This window comes from Ctenopharyngodon idella, chromosome 1, assembly GCF_019924925.1.
Source record: "Ctenopharyngodon idella isolate HZGC_01 chromosome 1, HZGC01, whole genome shotgun sequence".
Lineage (NCBI taxonomy): Eukaryota > Metazoa > Chordata > Actinopteri > Cypriniformes > Xenocyprididae > Ctenopharyngodon > Ctenopharyngodon idella.
This window is the reverse complement of record NC_067220.1, coordinates 11192320-11210481: the sequence shown is the minus strand read 5'-3', so window position 1 is coordinate 11210481 and position 18162 is coordinate 11192320. Positions and strand designations below refer to the sequence as shown.

The 18162-nt window shown below is 34.0% G+C and overlaps 1 protein-coding gene across 1 annotated transcript in view; it reads left to right on the top strand.

Annotated features, from left to right (window-relative positions):
• Window positions 1-18162, top strand: part of ptgfrnb (prostaglandin F2 receptor inhibitor b) — a 42657-nt gene that overhangs the window by 11480 nt on the left and 13015 nt on the right. The window contains exons 5-7 of the mRNA XM_051888011.1: window positions 10617-11039; window positions 12964-13371; window positions 14525-14632. Of these exons, the coding sequence (XP_051743971.1) occupies window positions 10617-11039; window positions 12964-13371; window positions 14525-14632 (939 nt within the window). The remainder of the gene's footprint in view (window positions 1-10616; window positions 11040-12963; window positions 13372-14524; window positions 14633-18162) is intronic.

Below are 18162 nucleotides of genomic sequence, written 5' to 3'. Positions count from 1 at the left end.
CCATTGCGTATAAATGCATTCTGCTTCACTCAGAGCTGCTACCCTCATCCATAAAATATTAATTTGATGTTGATTGGTATTTAAATGACATTAAAAGCATGATATATCGTTTATATTGGCGCACTAGAAAATATCTTTCCATATGGCAGCTCAGTATTTCAGGCGATGGCCTTGGGTTGTCTATTAAAAGATGATTCGCAGATCATAGATGAGACAATTAGGGCTGGATGATATAGCTAAAATATTGTTTTCAGCTTTTTGATGATATGCATATATCTATTTTTTTTTTTTTTATTCTCTATGAAACTACTTTTTTTATTATAAATAAATTCAGTGAACCATTCAGTTGTTGTTGGCAAGATATATTTTCCACACTTTTTCTCTGATGATCGGAAGTGACAGTAAAGACATTTATAGTGTTACAAAAGATTTCTATTTCACATAAATGCTTTTGAACTTTCTGTTCATCAAAGAATCCTGAAAATAAAAATGTATCACAGTTTCCACAACAATATGAAGGAGCACAACTGTTTTCAACATTAATAATAATAAGAAATGTTTCTTGAGCAGCAAATCAGCATATTAGAATGATTTCTGAAGGATCATGTGACACTGAAGACCGGAGTAATGATGCTGAAAATTCAGCTTTGATCACAGGAATAAATTACAATTTTAAAACATACTGCCATACAAAACAGCTATTTTAAAGTGGAATAATAATTTACAATATTACAGTTTTTACTGTATTTTAATCAAATAAATGCAGCCTTGGTGCGCATATCAGTTAAAAAAAATCTTACCAGTGTATTTGAAAACAATATTTTACTTACTTTTTACTTTAAATATCTTAATATCTGAAAAGTGACTTCTGTGAACATGTTTTATGTTTTAAAATGATTCACTTAAATGAGCAGTTTGAAATGATTCATTTTTGCTTTTGAAGTTTATGTATCTGAGAAGTCATTATGAAATCATACAAAAATACTCTTTTATGTTGCCAAATGATCACAAATGTGTGTGAATATTCAGAATATCGGCCAGCCCTAATAACCATACAGGCATAAAATCTCAGCTAGACTTAGCATGCTATTGTACCGTCACAACTAGACTGGTTAGTTCTTTACCTGTCCATCAGTTTCAGTTGTCTAGAAGTGAAAGTAACGTTATATGTTATACTATTAACGTTAATATTGAGGCAGTTAGTTTGTGGTAGTTTAGTGCTGTTGTGTTAATAAGTAAGCTTCAGTCATGAGATGTGTGTGTTAGTGTCTTGTTTGACTCTGCAGGAAGTGGTTACAAAGATTTGCGTTGTCACCAAGTAATGCATCAAAGGACTGTGGGTGGTCGTTCTGATGGAGAACTGCTGTCTAGATCTACAGGCTAAAAGCCAGTTGCTCATGTTAAAAGTCAGTGTTTGGGATCTCGTTGTCAGCGTGATTTAACAGGGAAGAGCTTCAACCTGTTTATTCTGTTAGGAGCTACAGAGAAAGAGAAGGAATAGTTTACCTTAAAAGGAAAGCTCTGGTGTTGTTTACTCACTGATTTCGAAACGCGCAGGATTTGACAAAAAAATTGACAGAAAACATCATAAAAGTCATCTAAACTTGTCCTGATGCATCTTCATGCGCCGTGTTTTCCGTGAGGAAAATACAGACATTTAAGTTATTATTCGCTGAAAATCTTCCCGCCAAAAGCAGATGCATGGTGCCAAGTTTGATATGATCAGTACTGATATACATCAGAGTTGTTATTGGTAACTAAAACTAAAATTAAAACTATTTAAAATCTTTCTTGTTAATTTAAATAATATAAAAATAAATTATAAATATTAAATGAAACACTTTAAAAAATTTGAAATGTTGTCTTGGCACTAACTGAAATAAATTGAGTACTATAAATACTAAAACAAAAAGCTGAAATAAAAACAATACAAGCTGTATCAAAATATAAAAAAAAAACTAATAAAAGTGACAGAAGCACATAACAAAATGACTAAAATGTAAACTAAAATTCAAATGAAACCTGAAAATATAAAAATATATATTTTTTTTTTAAAATAAAAGCTAATTCAACATATTAATAAATACTATAAAAGTATATGAATAATACTAACTGCTTGTTGTTTGATGTTTATCAATATAGTTTCACTCTCTTTTCTGTCAAACTCAAGCACTAAACTGTTTCCAGTCATTTTGAATCACAGGATGAAGATGCGCACAAATTAAATGCTGTTTATTTCCTTACTATTCAAGTGTTTTCCTAGAGAAAAAAAGCATGATATTGGTATGGCATAGTGAGTTGCAGTGTTTAATATAGGAAACCAGCACTGCACACCAACAACTTTCAGTGCCATGAAAAGAATCAAGTATTGCCTGTGACTTCCTCAAGTGGCCTTGGTAGATGTTGTCAAGGCCAGATGTGACGATAAACATCTTTGTCGGTACACATATGGAAACTAGACGATCTATATACTCACTAGAGCACAACAGCAGGTTTTCACAAGTTGAATCTATAGAGAAACTGCCTCCAGATCACAGGACTCTTGACTTTGGCTGACTGCATAAAAGGTTAGATGGTTTATTTGTAAAACTTTAGCCAATGAAGACATTTAATCTGTGTGGTAAATCCACACCCACTCACACACTACTATACTTACGCAAGCTTTTCAACCTACGTGAATTAAATTTTATTATTCGTTTTCTAGTATGCAAGCACCACTCCTGAAAGAAAGTTAAAGATAATTTCATTATGTTTCCAAGAGGCCATTGTATGCCCTTTTACAAAGTCTTGATTTAGTTTTTGGGCTCTACTAGTATAGGTTTTCATGCTTGAATGTTCAAAAAACACATCATTTTTCAGTTATTTGTCATTGTTACAGCTCCTCTCTTCCCAGTCTGTCAGTAACACTCTGTTTAGTTCCTGTCTCTATGAAGCCCCTTCTGAAAAGCTCAGTGTGCTCTGATTGGTCAGCTGGATCAGTGTGTTGTGATTGGTCAAGCGTATTGAGTGTGTGTGAAAATGTCCCGCCCCTTACCATAACTGCGAGTTTCAACACACTACTTACTAACTCAACCAGGCCCCGTCCCTTTATTTTGCATATGCCTTGGGCGGGAATTATTTAAATGAGGAATATTGTGACGTGTTCGTTCCTAGAAAAACTCAAGAATGAAGGCGTTTCAGGGAGTTTAGAAACTGCGCACTGATATAGAGAATAACTGTCTTTTGGAGGGACCTTTTTCATGCTCATACAGCAACATTACACACTAAAGAAAGATGAAGATGTAAAAATGCATAATGGTGCTCGTTAAAAGAGTAACTTTTACACTCACACTCATTTCTGTAGAACAGCTTTGAAGATTTGGCTCTTGTTCCTCATATGCGGTTCCAAGAAACAGGTCTCATGCTGAAACACCTGACCTGTAGAACCACTAATGTTTGAACTTGAGAACGTGTTTTTGTGTGGGATGATGAAAAGTATTATTTTCTTTCCTTTGTATTCTCACTTCCTTTGCTTTGGACGCTTTGGTTAAAGGGTAGGCAGCATGATTGCCTTCTGAGATGCATCTTTATGCTCAAACTCTAAAGCAGCATCACATATACACACTGAAAAAAAATTGGTGTAGGATTTACACTAGTAAATTGGAAGTAAAAACTGAAATATGTATTTTCTTGATATTGTATTTATTTACAACCTTTGAAATAATCTCTTCTGCTCACCAAAGCAGCATTTATTTGCTTAAAAACACAGACAAAACAGTAATATTGTGAAATATTATTACAATTTAAAATAGCTGTTTTTCTATGTTAATATTTTTTTAGAACATAATTTATTCCTGTGATCACAGCTGAATTTCCAGCATCATTACTCCAGTCTTCAGTGTCACATGATCCTTCAGAAATCATTCTAATATGCTGATTTGATGCTCAAGAAACATTTCTGATTATTATCAGTGTTGAAAACTGTTGTGCTGCTTCATATTGTTTTGGAAACTGTGATACATTTTTTTTTTTCAGGATTTTTTGATGAATAGGAAGTTCGAAAGAACAGCATTTATTTGATTTTTTTTTTTTTTTTTTTTTTTTTTTTTTTGTAAAATTATAAATGTCTTTACTATTACTTTTAGTCAATTTATGCAAAGTGTAATTTATTTAAAATAAAATCATTTGAACAGTAGTGTATCATTAGCAGAGAAGGTAATTGCAGAACGATTGTGATGGCCTCACAATGAGTTATTGAAAGTATTGACTATAAATATACTTCATCACAGTCAAAAGGTATTAATGAAAGGTTCTTAAATGGTCTTAAATTTGACGATTTGACCAGTGTCTGTGTAGGATTTTCTTTGAAAAAATTTTCACTCAGAAATTGCTAGCAAATTTTTACAAAAAATTGCAAAGAAACAGCAAGTCAAACATTGAATCAAACGTGACATTTTTAAGTAAAAAAAAAAAATAATAATAATTTTCTTTTAAAATGTGCTCTGATAATCATTTTATTTCTCAACTTAGAAAAATAATTTTTATAATGTTTTTGTGTTAATCAGAATATCCCACTGTTAGTTAGCTTACATTCTTAAAGGCACAATATGTAACTTTTCACCGCTAGAGGTCGCCTATTCAAAACAAAAGCGTAGCTTGATGTCGCAGAGATTGAGCGTGGAATCATGAAAGATGAATCCAACTGGAAATCATGTTCATGGATAAGAATATTAACGTTACTGTAGTATGAAGCAGAGCAGGGCCGAATGAGGCCGCTGGAGCAATTGCTAATGAGAGACGAGCGCGACACGCCTCGAGAGCAGCAGAACTTTTATTATGCCGCAGTCGCTGCTTCCGCTTCTTCTGGTCAAGCGTACGAGGTAACGCAGCACTGTTTTATCATATTAGATACATTTGAGTGTGTTGAAAATGATGTTACTCTGTGCATTTGCTCAGCGGCTGCTGTGAGACACTTGTTGCACACTGCAGTAAGCTAGATTTGTATTAGAATATCATATTAATTTAATCAAGAAAACGAGATTCAAACAATACGACTAAACGTGTTAAGCTGTATAACTATGATTAGTTTTCTGTCTATAAATGTATCCAAACAGTTGTGCCCTTGTCTAATAAAACATATAATATATTAAAGGGTCTTTGGTGTTTCCATGGTTTCTACAAAATAAAACCGGAAATCGATGGTAACGCGGGTATGATGTCATTGATAGGCAACACACGGACATGGTCCGTGTCCTGGTTAAAATTGTACGTACACAAGTCAAAAAAAAAATATAACAGTGTTCTAGTGGGTTTTGGACAGTTTAATTCAATAAAAAAAATTACATATTGTGCCTAAACAACCTAAAAACGAAGGTTCCAAAAGGGGGGTTTCACAGCGATGCCATTGGAGAACCAAAAACGGTTCTTCTATGGCAAAGAACCTTTCAGCCAACACCATTTTTTTTTTTTTTTCACTCAGATTGAAGAACATTTTAAAAATCTAAAGAACCTTTTGCACTAAAAAGAATCTTTTGTAGAATGAAAAGGTTTCATGGATGTTGAAGGTTCTTCATGGAACCATCAATGCCAATAAAGAACCTTTATTTTTGAGTTTAGCAACATGATCAATAAATAGTGATGCTTGACTTTGCAAACGCCACTAATAAAGATGATTTGTCTAATTAAGACAATTGACACCTTGACAGAATACACAATGAAGGCAATTCCTAGTGTGAAATATCCATTCCACAGCTTTTGACGTTTGTTTCACTCCTGCCAACATTGTTTAGAGATGTGTGCCAAATGACTCATTTAGCGCTCTTGTATATTTGTCTTGTTGTGTTTGCTCTTATAATTTAGTCGTATCATTGAGCACTTTAATACACGGTGATCCACATATCTTTATTTTGTCTCCTTGGAGAAACACGCCGCTGTGTGTGTGTGTGTGTAGCATGATTATTTGTGGCCTATTTTTGTATTGTGAGATCAAAGTCAGCGCCTGTGGTGTCTTGATAGTGAAGTCGTGTTGAAGGTGGTGCCGTCTGTTATCGTGGTTTGTGATAAGTGCAATAAGTGGTGTAGCACACTTTGTAGTATGCGGCATTATAATCAAGTTTTGAAGAACAGCGTGTTTGTGGACGTTGTATGCGCAGTGCTCAATCAAAGCAGTCAAGTGCACTAACATCACGCTGACACACTGTACTGCCTGAACCCATGCCATATGCTCAGAGATCTTACCAAAGGACTCGGGGTGAATTGTTGTGGAAACAGCTGAATTCTCTGTCAAGATTGCAGAAGCCATTTTTTCATGTTGTCATGCACTGATGGATGACTTGTGCTGCTTAAACTCATTAGCGTTAATGATTTTAAGACCCGGTGAGCCCAGCAAGAACCATGTTAATTCTATATGTGTTAAGTGTGTGTGTTTTTTAACTTTTTATATAGATAGATAGATAGATCTCTATTCTGTTTTGATTTGCAATGTTATATTCTCATTTATTAAGTATTTCTTTAGTTAGTCAGTTTCTCTCCTTTTCTTTTCTGTTCTGTTCTATTCTATTCTGATTAATAAAACTATTTTATTATTATTATTATTATTATTATTATTATTATTGAATCTTTTGATTTAGTCTGTTATTTTTTTAATTCTGTATTTTGTTCTGATTTCTAAAATTATATTGATTATGTAATTATAAAAGATATTTTGATTATTCAATTTATATTTTAATTATTCAATTTGAATAATTATTTTGTTTTTAATAATATTAAATTAATAAATTATTAAAATTGTAATATTAGTGTTTCTTTAATCAGTTATATTTTATTCTGGTTCATAAAATTATTATTATTATTATTATTATTATTATTATTATTATTATTATTACTTTTTAAAATATTTTTATTTATTGATTTAATGATTCTCTTTTTGAAACATTGATTTAATGTATTCTGATTAATTTGTTTTCTTATAAAATTATTCAAATTTTCTTTAGTCAGTTGTGTTCTAATCATGTGTGTGTGTGTGTGTGTGTGTATATATATATATATATATAATGATTCTCTATTCTATTCTATTCTATTCCCAATAAATGATAGATTATCGGGTGTCATTCAACATCTTAGTGTTGTTTTCCATTGGTTATTAATCTCCAGTTTAGTGCTGATGTCAAAAGACCCGGATCAGTTGACCTGCAATCTAAACTCACCTTTCACACGTTAGCATCAGTCTCTCTGTGTTTAGCTAACAATTACACCAAACAAACGAGGACTAACATGGTGCTCCAACAAGCACTGCAGCTCATTCTTTGGACAGGTGTGCAGCAAACTGGAAGAAAGTATGAGAGAACGAAATAGAAAGAGGAAGACAGAGACAAAAGCATGCTGAAAGGCAAGAGAACGCAGTGAGAGAGAGCTAGCGTGAGATAAAGTCTGATAATGCAGATTGAATGTCTGGAGTGGAGAGACTCTTAATGAAGGTGATTGACAGCCACTTTGAGAGCCTCATTTCGTTCCCAGGACACTTGGTTCCCGTCCATAGCGACCGGCTATAGAGCTTCTCTCAGACATTCATCTTGTCTGCTCTGTTTGTCCGGGTAAAGAAACACATTGTAGACCTGCTCTCATCCTGTCTTTATTTATCTTTCTTTAACTAGAACTCTCTCTTGCTTGCTAACCATCTCTTTCGCTGCCTGCTTCTCCTCACTTGATCCCTAAAAGTTCATAACCAGACTGTGCTCAGCATAATAAAGGTCTTCTGCAAAAGTAACAATCTAAGTAACTAACTTTAAAAAGTAATTAGTTAACTGGAAAATGGTCACCAATGCCTATTTTATTTTATTTTATTTTATTTTATTTTATTTTATTTTATTTTATTTTATTTTATTTTATTTTATTTTATTTTATTTTATTTTATTTTATTTTGTTTTGTTTTGTTTTGTTTTGTTTTGTTTTGTTTTGTTTTGTTTTGTTTTGTTTCAATTTCCGAAAAACTATTTTTAATAGTTTTAATTTTAGTTAACAATGACAGTACTTGGTTGAACCATCTAAAATGTCCATGACTAGTTTTAGATGGGAAATGCTGGTTTTTACTTCCACAAGCAGGTTAAATAGGCTATTGTTACCTATTACTGACTTTAATATCGCAGCTGTTTCTCCTATTCAGATCTCCTATTAAAACCCATTTTAGTACTGTTTTTGTGCAGTAGTCTACCAGAGCAAATATGATGTTTCCCAAAGTAAATAATTCCTTGATGCATGTGAAGAATATTATTATGCTATAAGTGGGAGGGGCTTAATGAACAGGAAGTGATGCGGATGAGAGCCATACCGCACAGATGGTCCCAGTGATTCAGTCGGCGTGACGTCCAAAAGCTTAACGCAAAACCCACCACCACATGTGGGGCTCAGTCAGTTGTGTATGCGAATGAGAGTCTTCATTTGTCTGTGTTCCCGTCCCTCTCTCATGTGTTTTTCCAAGCTATTTACGTTGTGTGATTATGTCGAGGTTGTACGTGTGGGAGAATAGCGCTGTCTGTGGCCCACTGTATGTCTTTGTGTGTCTCTAGTACTGCTCACCCGAGCATGAAGGTCCCAGCTGTATAGGAAGCGTCGCAGGGAGTCCTTCAATAACCGGGCTTGCTGCCCACAAACACTTGACACTGGTGTGCTGAGAGCCTAGAAACAGGGTCAGCGTGCAGCTTTAATGAGTGTGTGATTGTGCACGTGAGTGGATGTTTGGAGGTGTGTGAGGAACATTTGTACTGTCTCACATGTCGAAGTCAATTAGAGTTTCATTTCGCTACTGAAGAATCAGTTTTCATCAACATTTAATCAATAATCCAGCATACTTTTCTTCAACAAACATTGAGTCACTTTGTTTTTTTTTGTTTTTTTTTAAATTTACATTAAAGGAATAGTTCACCCAAAAATGAAAATCTGTTATCATTTACTCACCCTCAAGTGACTTGACTTGAATTTCTTTCTTCTGTTAAACATGAAATAAGTTATTTTGAAGAATATGGGTAAATGGTCCCCGCCAGAGGAGGCTTTTGCAATTCTAAGGCCCAAACAAACAGTTGGAGAAAATTAGAGAACAAAGATTAGATTAAATACAATATGAACACAAATTTTCTGCATCAAGAGGAAATGTTTTACACTTACTCAGATTTTGACGTTTAGAACTTGGTTTTCCGATAACGGCGTGCTGCAAAAGCTCTGGCAAGTTTATCCTTATCCAGCGATCTCATAATGTTGTGTTCAATTGACATCTGGAAAAGTGCGGACAGTCTTTCTTGCAGTCGCATAACATTAACTTCTTGTTTATTGAACTGTTGTATAAAATCAATAGGCTATCGCATTTGCAATCGTGCTGATATTCAGGAAAACAGCGCTCTGTATCTTGTTATAAATATTAAAAACAAGAACTCATACAGGGACATTTTTGACCCATATATCTTGATTTTGGGGGACATTTTTGCCCCAAATCCCCATTAATTTTCGAGCGGGCTCTTTTTCGAGCACAAGCGGACGAAGACCCCTTCTGTTGCGAGGCCCATTTCAAGTGGAAATGGGTGAAACATAGCAAAGGCCGCTACTGGTCCCCATTGACTTCAACAGTATGGGGGAAAAACACTATGAAAGTCGATAAGGACCAGAAAATGTTTGGTTACCCAAATTCTTCAAAATATGTTCTTTTGTGTTCAATTTTGCAATTTTGAATACTTGAATGTGGGTACATTTGATAAAAAAATTTTTAACAAAAAGCTGAGAATCGCATTTTTGTCAAAGACTTTGTCCAGGTGAGATTCAAAATGACGATGGAAGTAGATCGAGTTCATCCTCTTCATGGGTTCAACATTTCATTCGGTAATGTTAGGCAGTTTTGATTTTATATGCTGTCTAATGTTTGATGATCGCGTTAGATCACATGTGCGTAAGCAATGCTTCTATAGTTTGTTTCTGCTTCTTTGCCTGTGTTTTGAGCCTGAGATTCTTTACTCTTTCAGAAGATGCGTAATAGCGCCCCCCTACAGTGTAATAGTGAAAACATGGATTGCCGGAAAATTCTGTCAATGATGGGGAAAAGGTGTTTTGTTGCTGTTTGTGTGTGTCTTGTTTTGTTTGTTAGTTTTTTTTCCTCCTCAAACTTTGTTTTAAGATGTTTTGCCAGTCAAAAATGGGCTTAATCTTCATCTCAAGTAATTGCTCAGTTGCATGTGTAACCACTATAGACTTTGATCTTTAGCCTCCTTGTTAGAGCACTCGACTCCCATGCCGGCAGACCCGGGTTCAAGTCCCGCTTAAAGCGGGCGGTTCGAACAGGAGGGGTTAAGTCAACTTCTGGACTGATGAGTGTTTTGTCCATATTGTTTTAAGGCAAGAATCACTTTTGGCTTGAACTATTGAGAAAACCACCCATAACACTCATCCTAACACCATATAGAAAGATAACATCACTTAAAACACCTTAGCACCTGCAATGCAACACCCTGACAAGCAATGTGCTAAAACAACATCCTGTCATGCACGGCATGCTTTAAAAATGTGCAAATCTACTATATATCATTGTTTAATGTGTGTTTATTCTTAAATAGGAAACACTTTAGTTTTATTTTGACTATTGTCTCTTTGTATCTCAGTTCCAGAATACACCGTTGTTCTAAATTCATCTGTGAATGCAAAGTTCTTCGGTGAACCGACGGAGTTGGAATGCAAAGTTACGAACGTGTCCAACCTTCATAGCGGACGGTTGGGAGTGTCGTGGCTGTACAGAGACGCTCTGCCCGGTAACGTTCCAGTATCTACTCAGACTATCGCGTCATTAGATGAGAACGGAACCCTTGTGCCAGGCAAGATGTACAAGAGCCGCATACAGGCAGGGCTTATTACAGCGACCCGAACGGAACCTTCCACATTCAAGCTCCGCCTCCTTCACACGACTGACGCAGACGCTGGAGAATATGCATGTGCCGTAATGGCGTGGATCCCGACTCATCATGGGAACTGGAAAAAGGTTGCAGAGTATCTGACCCCAGCGCTTAAAGTCAGCTTTGCTAACAAGCGTAAGTGTGCATACTTTTAAATGGTTATGTAAAATAAAATTTTGAAAAATTAAAACAATTAAAATTGTTTTATTGTTCATAATGTTTGTTGTAGTACTTAAGTGCTTTTATTATTGTTTTTATTATTATATTATATAATAATCATAATATGAGAAATTTAATATAATAATATATAATATTATTATTATTATTATTATTATTATTATTATTAAAATACTTTTTTTAATTAAAAAATACCCCAAAGATTAAAAGACAAAAGTGAAGCACATTGTATCAAGATGTAAGTATGCATTTGCATGGTTATTTAATCTTAAAGTGTTAGTTCACAGTTCACACAAAAAAGATGTTTAGTTAGATCTGCCTCAGTATATAAAATATCAAACATATAAGGTGTCTAGTTTGGCTCAGACAACTGTAAATGTTACAGCTCAAATGTTCACACTTCTATTCTGGTCTGACATATGACATCTCAGCTCATTGATTTCCTGCATCATTTCTATAATTACCTGAACGGAATACATATATGCATGGGGGCATTTGCACTGGTTGACTTCAACCAGCAGCGTCTCTGTGTCCTCTGTAATGGAGAATTCTCTGTTTCATGGGGAAGTACAAATGATGTCATTTATATTATATTCTGATGTGTTTTGTGAGCTGCTGGACTGATGCAATTCTCCACAGGGTGCAGTTTATTCTGACATGCTGTATGGTTATGTTCAAAATTGTTGCTGCTCAAAGTTATACAGCTGCAATTGCAGCTATAATGACCTCTAAGAACATTTGGCATAATTTTGCCATTATCTAATAATGTCGCTCTTATATTGGGACACTTTTTCATATTCAAAGATACATTGTCTTATGTAATACAAGAACAATAACTTTCTTTTACTGAGAAGACATGTTTCGCTTTAGCTGCATAAAAAGCAAATGTGTTGCATCATGACTAAATCTCTGCATCTTGTTCAGATGTCGTTCTCAGCTCTCAGTTTCAAGTTTCAGCTTTGTCTCAGATGTTTCTCCTTAAATGCTATAGGAGAAATAAACACAGAGCCAAATGAGTTCTGAATAAAAGCTTGTAGCACTTTGGGTTGGAGAAAAGTGCTTTTACAAAAAAATAAATAAATAAAATAATAATAATAATAATAACAACAATAATAAATATTTAAATAATTTATTATTATTATTTACATATTTATCATTATTTATATTATTATATAAAAAAATATGTAAATAATAATAATTAATTATTATTTAAATATTTATTATTATTATTATTTATATAATAATATAAATAATGATAAATATGTAAATGATAATTATTTACATATTTATATAATAATATAATAATACATATGTAAATAATAATAATCACATTGATATTATAATAATAAATTATTATATTTGTTGTTATTTTTGTATTAATATATTATTATTGTTATTAAAGATGTGATTATTATTTAATAATAATATATAATTTAAATAATACTAATAATAATAATTTACATCTTTATTATTTATTATATTATAAATAATCACATTAATAATAATAATAATAATTATAATGTGATGTGATGTGATTATTGTGCTTATTATTTATATAATAAAAATAATAATACATGTTTAAATAATATTTATTATTTATTTTAATAAAAATGTAATATAAAATCAAATCATTAATAAATATTATTATTAGTAGTAGTAGTAGTAGTAGTAGTAGTATTAGTATTAGTGATTGTGATTATTATTATATCAAATTTTATTACAAAAAGGAAAAAAGTGAAGCAAATCGTATCATGAGGTAGCATAAGTATGCATTTGGATGGTAACAAGGACATTAAAATCTCCATTTAATCTCATTCCTGCCTTGGAGAAACAGTTGAGATATTAATGAGATCTATGTGTTGTTCTCATTTGGCTCACGCAGGTCCTGTTCTTGGTGTCGTAGCCCGTCGTCTCCGTGAAGCTAAGGCTACTGGCTCCACATTTGAGATGAGCTGCCAGGCCAATATCCAAAACCTCCCACCGGGAACCGCCTTTTCCATCCTCATCCTGTCCGAGGAGGCCGTCGGGTCTCCCAGCCGCAAACTCGCCTCGCTGGATCCTGATATGGTTCTTCAGCTGGAGGACTGGGGTGAGCCGGGCCGACGGGATGGCCTGATGCTGGTGAAGACCGGGAAGAGGGAGTTTCAATTTCGTATCCAAGCGGTGCAAGTGACCGATCGCGGGTTCTACTCATGTGAAATGAAAGCCTGGACGAAGCCGGTCGGGGAAGACTGGGTCGAGATGGCCAAAGGAGTGTCCAATAAGGTTCAGATCGCTTTTGCACACAAAGGTAGAGAATTTGAGATGAATCTCATGAAAACATGTCCTTTTGTAACACTTTATTTCTTCTTGTTACACATCAAAATACATGTATAAATACGAATACTTTTACTCCAAACAGGACAAATTGAAAGGTCATAATGAAATACACATAGGCAAGGCAAGTTATAAATCCTATAAATGTTGAAACCCAATACACACAATACTTCACACATAAACATTGCATTAACTAATTGATTACCAAATGAGACCTTATTGTGAAGTGTTACCGAAATTACATTTACACTATAATGAACTGCTTTAAAAATGACTTAAAACTAATTTTTTAGATAATTTTTTATTAGGAATGTTTTGCAATATGTTTGCAATATCATTGAATTTTAATTGTTTGTTAATAATTTATGTTTATTTTGTTGTAGCACTTTGGATTTGAGAATCAAAATGGAAAAAATATTATTCATCTTTGTATATGTTAGTAAATAAAATACATTATTAAACATTGAAATTAACATTAACTAAGATCAATGAATGCTGTAGAAGTGTTGATCATTGGTAGTTTATGTTAACTAATGTTAACAAATGAAACCTTATTGTAAAGTGTTACCATTAATATTATTATTATGTCAAATTTTACCATTTATGTTCAGATGTTACAATTTTTGTAAACCTAAAAATAATAAGATTAGATCAGTGAATAGATTATTATAAAATATTAATTCAGATATGTACTGTATACCAAGACTACTATGCTGAAGCCAGGCATCCCTGTTTCAACCCAGCTAAAAACTTTAATGACATCACTGCATGTGGGCGGGGCCTCATCTTATAGTTTCTAGTCTTCAGCAACTCTGACAGGAGGATGAATGTATCACTAATGAATCAACCAGCTAAAAGTGAGATTTTGATCTATAAGAAACACAAAGTGATAATGAAGAACGAACGAGTGAGTCAACTATATAATGATCGATCACAGGAGAATGTGCCTTTTGCAAATGTGTGAATCACTGAATCATGCCCTGTGATTCATTATGTGGCACATCAAGTGTATATATAAGTGTGTATATAAGTGTATATATAAATATGCAGTATGCTCAATATGCAGTGTACTTTATTATATCTATCTTATAAGACTGGAATGATGCTATTTTTGTCCTGTTTTATAGGTCCCACGTTTGATGTGTCCATCAATTCAGACACGACGAGTGTTTACCCCTGGGAAACTGCTAAGATGGTGTGTGATGTCAGTGTTAGCGGCACATCTCCCACTACAGGCGAGTACACACACAAATAAACATAAAACAACATAGATTAGTGCTAATTATGAATTAATTTACACTGCAAGTGTAAAAAACTAATTCAGTTTAACCACTTTAAAGTGAAGAGTTTTAAGCATAAACTAAATCTCGTTAATGTTGAAAACATAAGAAAATAAACAATTCAAGATAGATTCTTCGTATATTGTGCAGTTTTGCTTCTCAATTAAATTGATCTCATTTTAAAGTGGACCTATTATGCCCCTTTTCACAAGATGTAATATAAGTCTCTGGTGTCAGAATGTATCTGTGAAGTTTAAGCTCAAAATACCCCACAGATCATTCATTATAGCTTGTCAAATTTGCCCCTATTTGGGTGTTAGCAAAAACACACAGTTTTTGTGTGTGTCCCTTTAAATGCAAATGAGCTGCTGCTCCCGGCCCGTTTTCCAAAAGAGGGCGAAGATTTAACAGCTTGTGCTTCGGTTCCTCAACAACAATCTTGCGCAGCCAAAATGAGGATTGTCAGTAACGGTGTTCAACCTTACATTGTTCAAACCGGCGTCGGACACTGATGGAGAGACTCAGGATGAAGTTACAACTTTTCTGAATGGTTAGTGGATAAATTTATGTAGTTGCTGTGGAGTTGATTCAACTCATCGACTAGCATGTGTCATCATGTTAATCTTTTGTGCAAATCCAGCGTTGAATTGACCCTCGTTTGTGAAGCAGTCTGGTGTAAAATGACGGCATGGTAACAACACTCTACTACAACAACTCTTCCTCTTCTCTAAAGCAGCCCAACATGGCCTTACCCCCCTTTGTTGCATGTTCCCCGGGGCAGGGTTTGTGGCGTTTTGGGGGTTTTGTTGTAGTCCTTAAACAGAGAATTCTTTAAAAGAAAATATTTCCCTTTTCATTGAACTTTAGGCGTCATAACTTTGTAGATGTTGTTTATGCTCAAACAGCAACATTATACACTAACTAAAAAAGAAATCATAATCAAGGACTTCTTTAATGATTTAGATATTTTTTTTATTGGAAAACAGCAGTGATTTTTACCGGATAGTGCTATCATGATAGTCATGGGATGTTGTTTTTTTTTTTTTTCTTCATCTAAGAAAGATCCTTATAAAAATACATTATTAAAGACATATATGGTTTCTCTGACCTTCAAAACTATAAGTTAAATTTTCACCTTTTCTTCTACTGTATATACATCTCATTCACGTTTCATGCATTTATTGACGCTAAAACTATGGAAGCTTGATTCCGCCATGGAATAAAAATTAACAATGGTAATTGTTACTTTTTAACTCACAATTATGACTTTTTTCTTGCAATTGTGAGGTTATATCTCACAATTGTGAGATAAAAAGTCACAATTACATTTTTTTTATTCTTAATTCTGTGGCTCCCATATAAAACAAATCAAAAGGAAGCATTACAGTGAAAACCTTAAAGTGACAAGGCATCACAGTATTATTTCAAATTTAAATCTATTCATCTCATGCCATATTACAGTTATTTTACCAAACTTGGCTCATGCTGACTGCTGTTATCAGCCTTGCGATGGTCATAAAACACTATCAGATGCTCCTGCACAGCTGAGAAAAATCATGCAAATCCTGTTCCTGAGATGTTCCACACACCAGCCAAAATCAGCAGGTTCACAGCGAGACCCAGATGAGATTTCTGCAATAATAACAGAACAGCTAACAGCAGATGTGCTTGTGTTTGCATGTTGCATTTGGATCTTTGTTCCAAAAACAATCCCTACACATGAGAAACTAGAGCTCTGTTTGTGTGAGCACGTGCTGCCCGTTCAAACCGGTTTGTTGACATCGAGCAGGAGTTTCTAGAACACAATTGTCTCTGTTCTGTACGGCGTTTTATTATTCACAAGCCCTAAAGATCAAGCAGTTTTGCGGCTGTGAGTCATACGACACGCAATAGTGGGAGTGTGCGGGCAGGAACGCTTTACTGTTGATTTATCACTCATTTCCGTATTTTACTTCCTTTAGGTGTTTTTACTGTGAAACGGTTTAAAGCATCTTTACACAATGAAAGTTTATAATGTTCATATGTTAGAGTAAATTTGCTCAAGTCAGGTTAGCACAAACATGATATCACCACAGAGAAGTTTTTGTCCTAACATATATCCCTATTCAGACATTTTGGCTCATGTGTGCTGTGAAAGGAAAAAAGAGAAAGGAAAAAGGAGAGGTAAATAGAGTAATACAGATGGTTTACTTTCACCGTTACAACATTCTTTGAACTTTTTGCTTTTTATTCTGTTTTGTGTCAGTGTCACAGTCAGGACCTCTTATATCCACCATATGTTTAATGTGTTTTTATAATGAACAAGTGAACAATTAAACTAGATGGACAATATCATGTACTTGTTTCTTGTAATGCACAATTCATTTAGCATGATCTTTTACTGCTTTAATATATAGTCTGTGAGATACTATTACAGTTTTTATTAAAGGGTTAGTTTACACAAAAATGAAATTTCTGTCATTAATCACTCACCCTCAAGTCGTTCTACACCCGTAAGACCTTCGTTCATCTTCGGAACACAAATTAAGATATTTTTGATGAAATCTGAGAGGTATCTGACAACGTCCATAGACAGCAATTTAACCAACACTTTCAAGATCCAAAAAGGTACTAAAGACATTGTTAAAACAGTCAATGTGACTGCAGTGATTCAACCTTAATTGTATGAAGCGACGAGAATACTTTTTGTGTGCAAAAACAAAACAAAAATAACTTTATTCAACAATGTCGTTCCATACCCGTAAGACCTTCGTTTATCTTCGGAACACAAATTAAGATATTTTTGATAAAAATATTTTTTCGATTTCAAAACACTGCTTCATGAAGCTTCGAAGCATTACGAATCTTTTGTTTCGAATGAGATTCAGTGTTTCGAATCTTTTGTTTCAAATCAGATTTCAGTAAACGAGGCTTCGTTGCATCATAAGTGTTTCGAAATTTCAATGGTTCACGTGACTTTGGCAGTTTGATGCACGCTCCGAAGCACTGATTCGAAACAAAAGATTCGTAAAGCTTCAAAGCTTCATGAAGCAGTGTTTTGAAATCGCCCATCACTAGATATTGTTGAATAAAGTCGTTATTTTGTTTACTTTTTGTACGCCAAAAAAAACATTCTCGTCGCTTCATAACATTAAGGTTGAACTGTTTTAAATACGTCTTTAGTACCTTTCTGGACATTTGAAAGTGTTAATTACCTTGCTGTCAATGGAGGCCTCACTGAGCCATCAGATTTTATCAAAAGTAAAGAAGAAGAATGAAGGTCTTACGGGTGTGGAACGACATGAGGGTGAGTAATTAATGACAGAATTCCTCAGATTTTAATTATAATTTTTGGGTGAATTAACCCTTTATTTATTGTAGTACGTGAAGTTAAACTAAACTCAGTCAGCATTTATTTTGCAATAATGATCAACTGGCTGCACAATGATCGACTCACTTGCAGTGATTTCATTAAACTGGAATATGAGAAAGTATTTTAACATCCA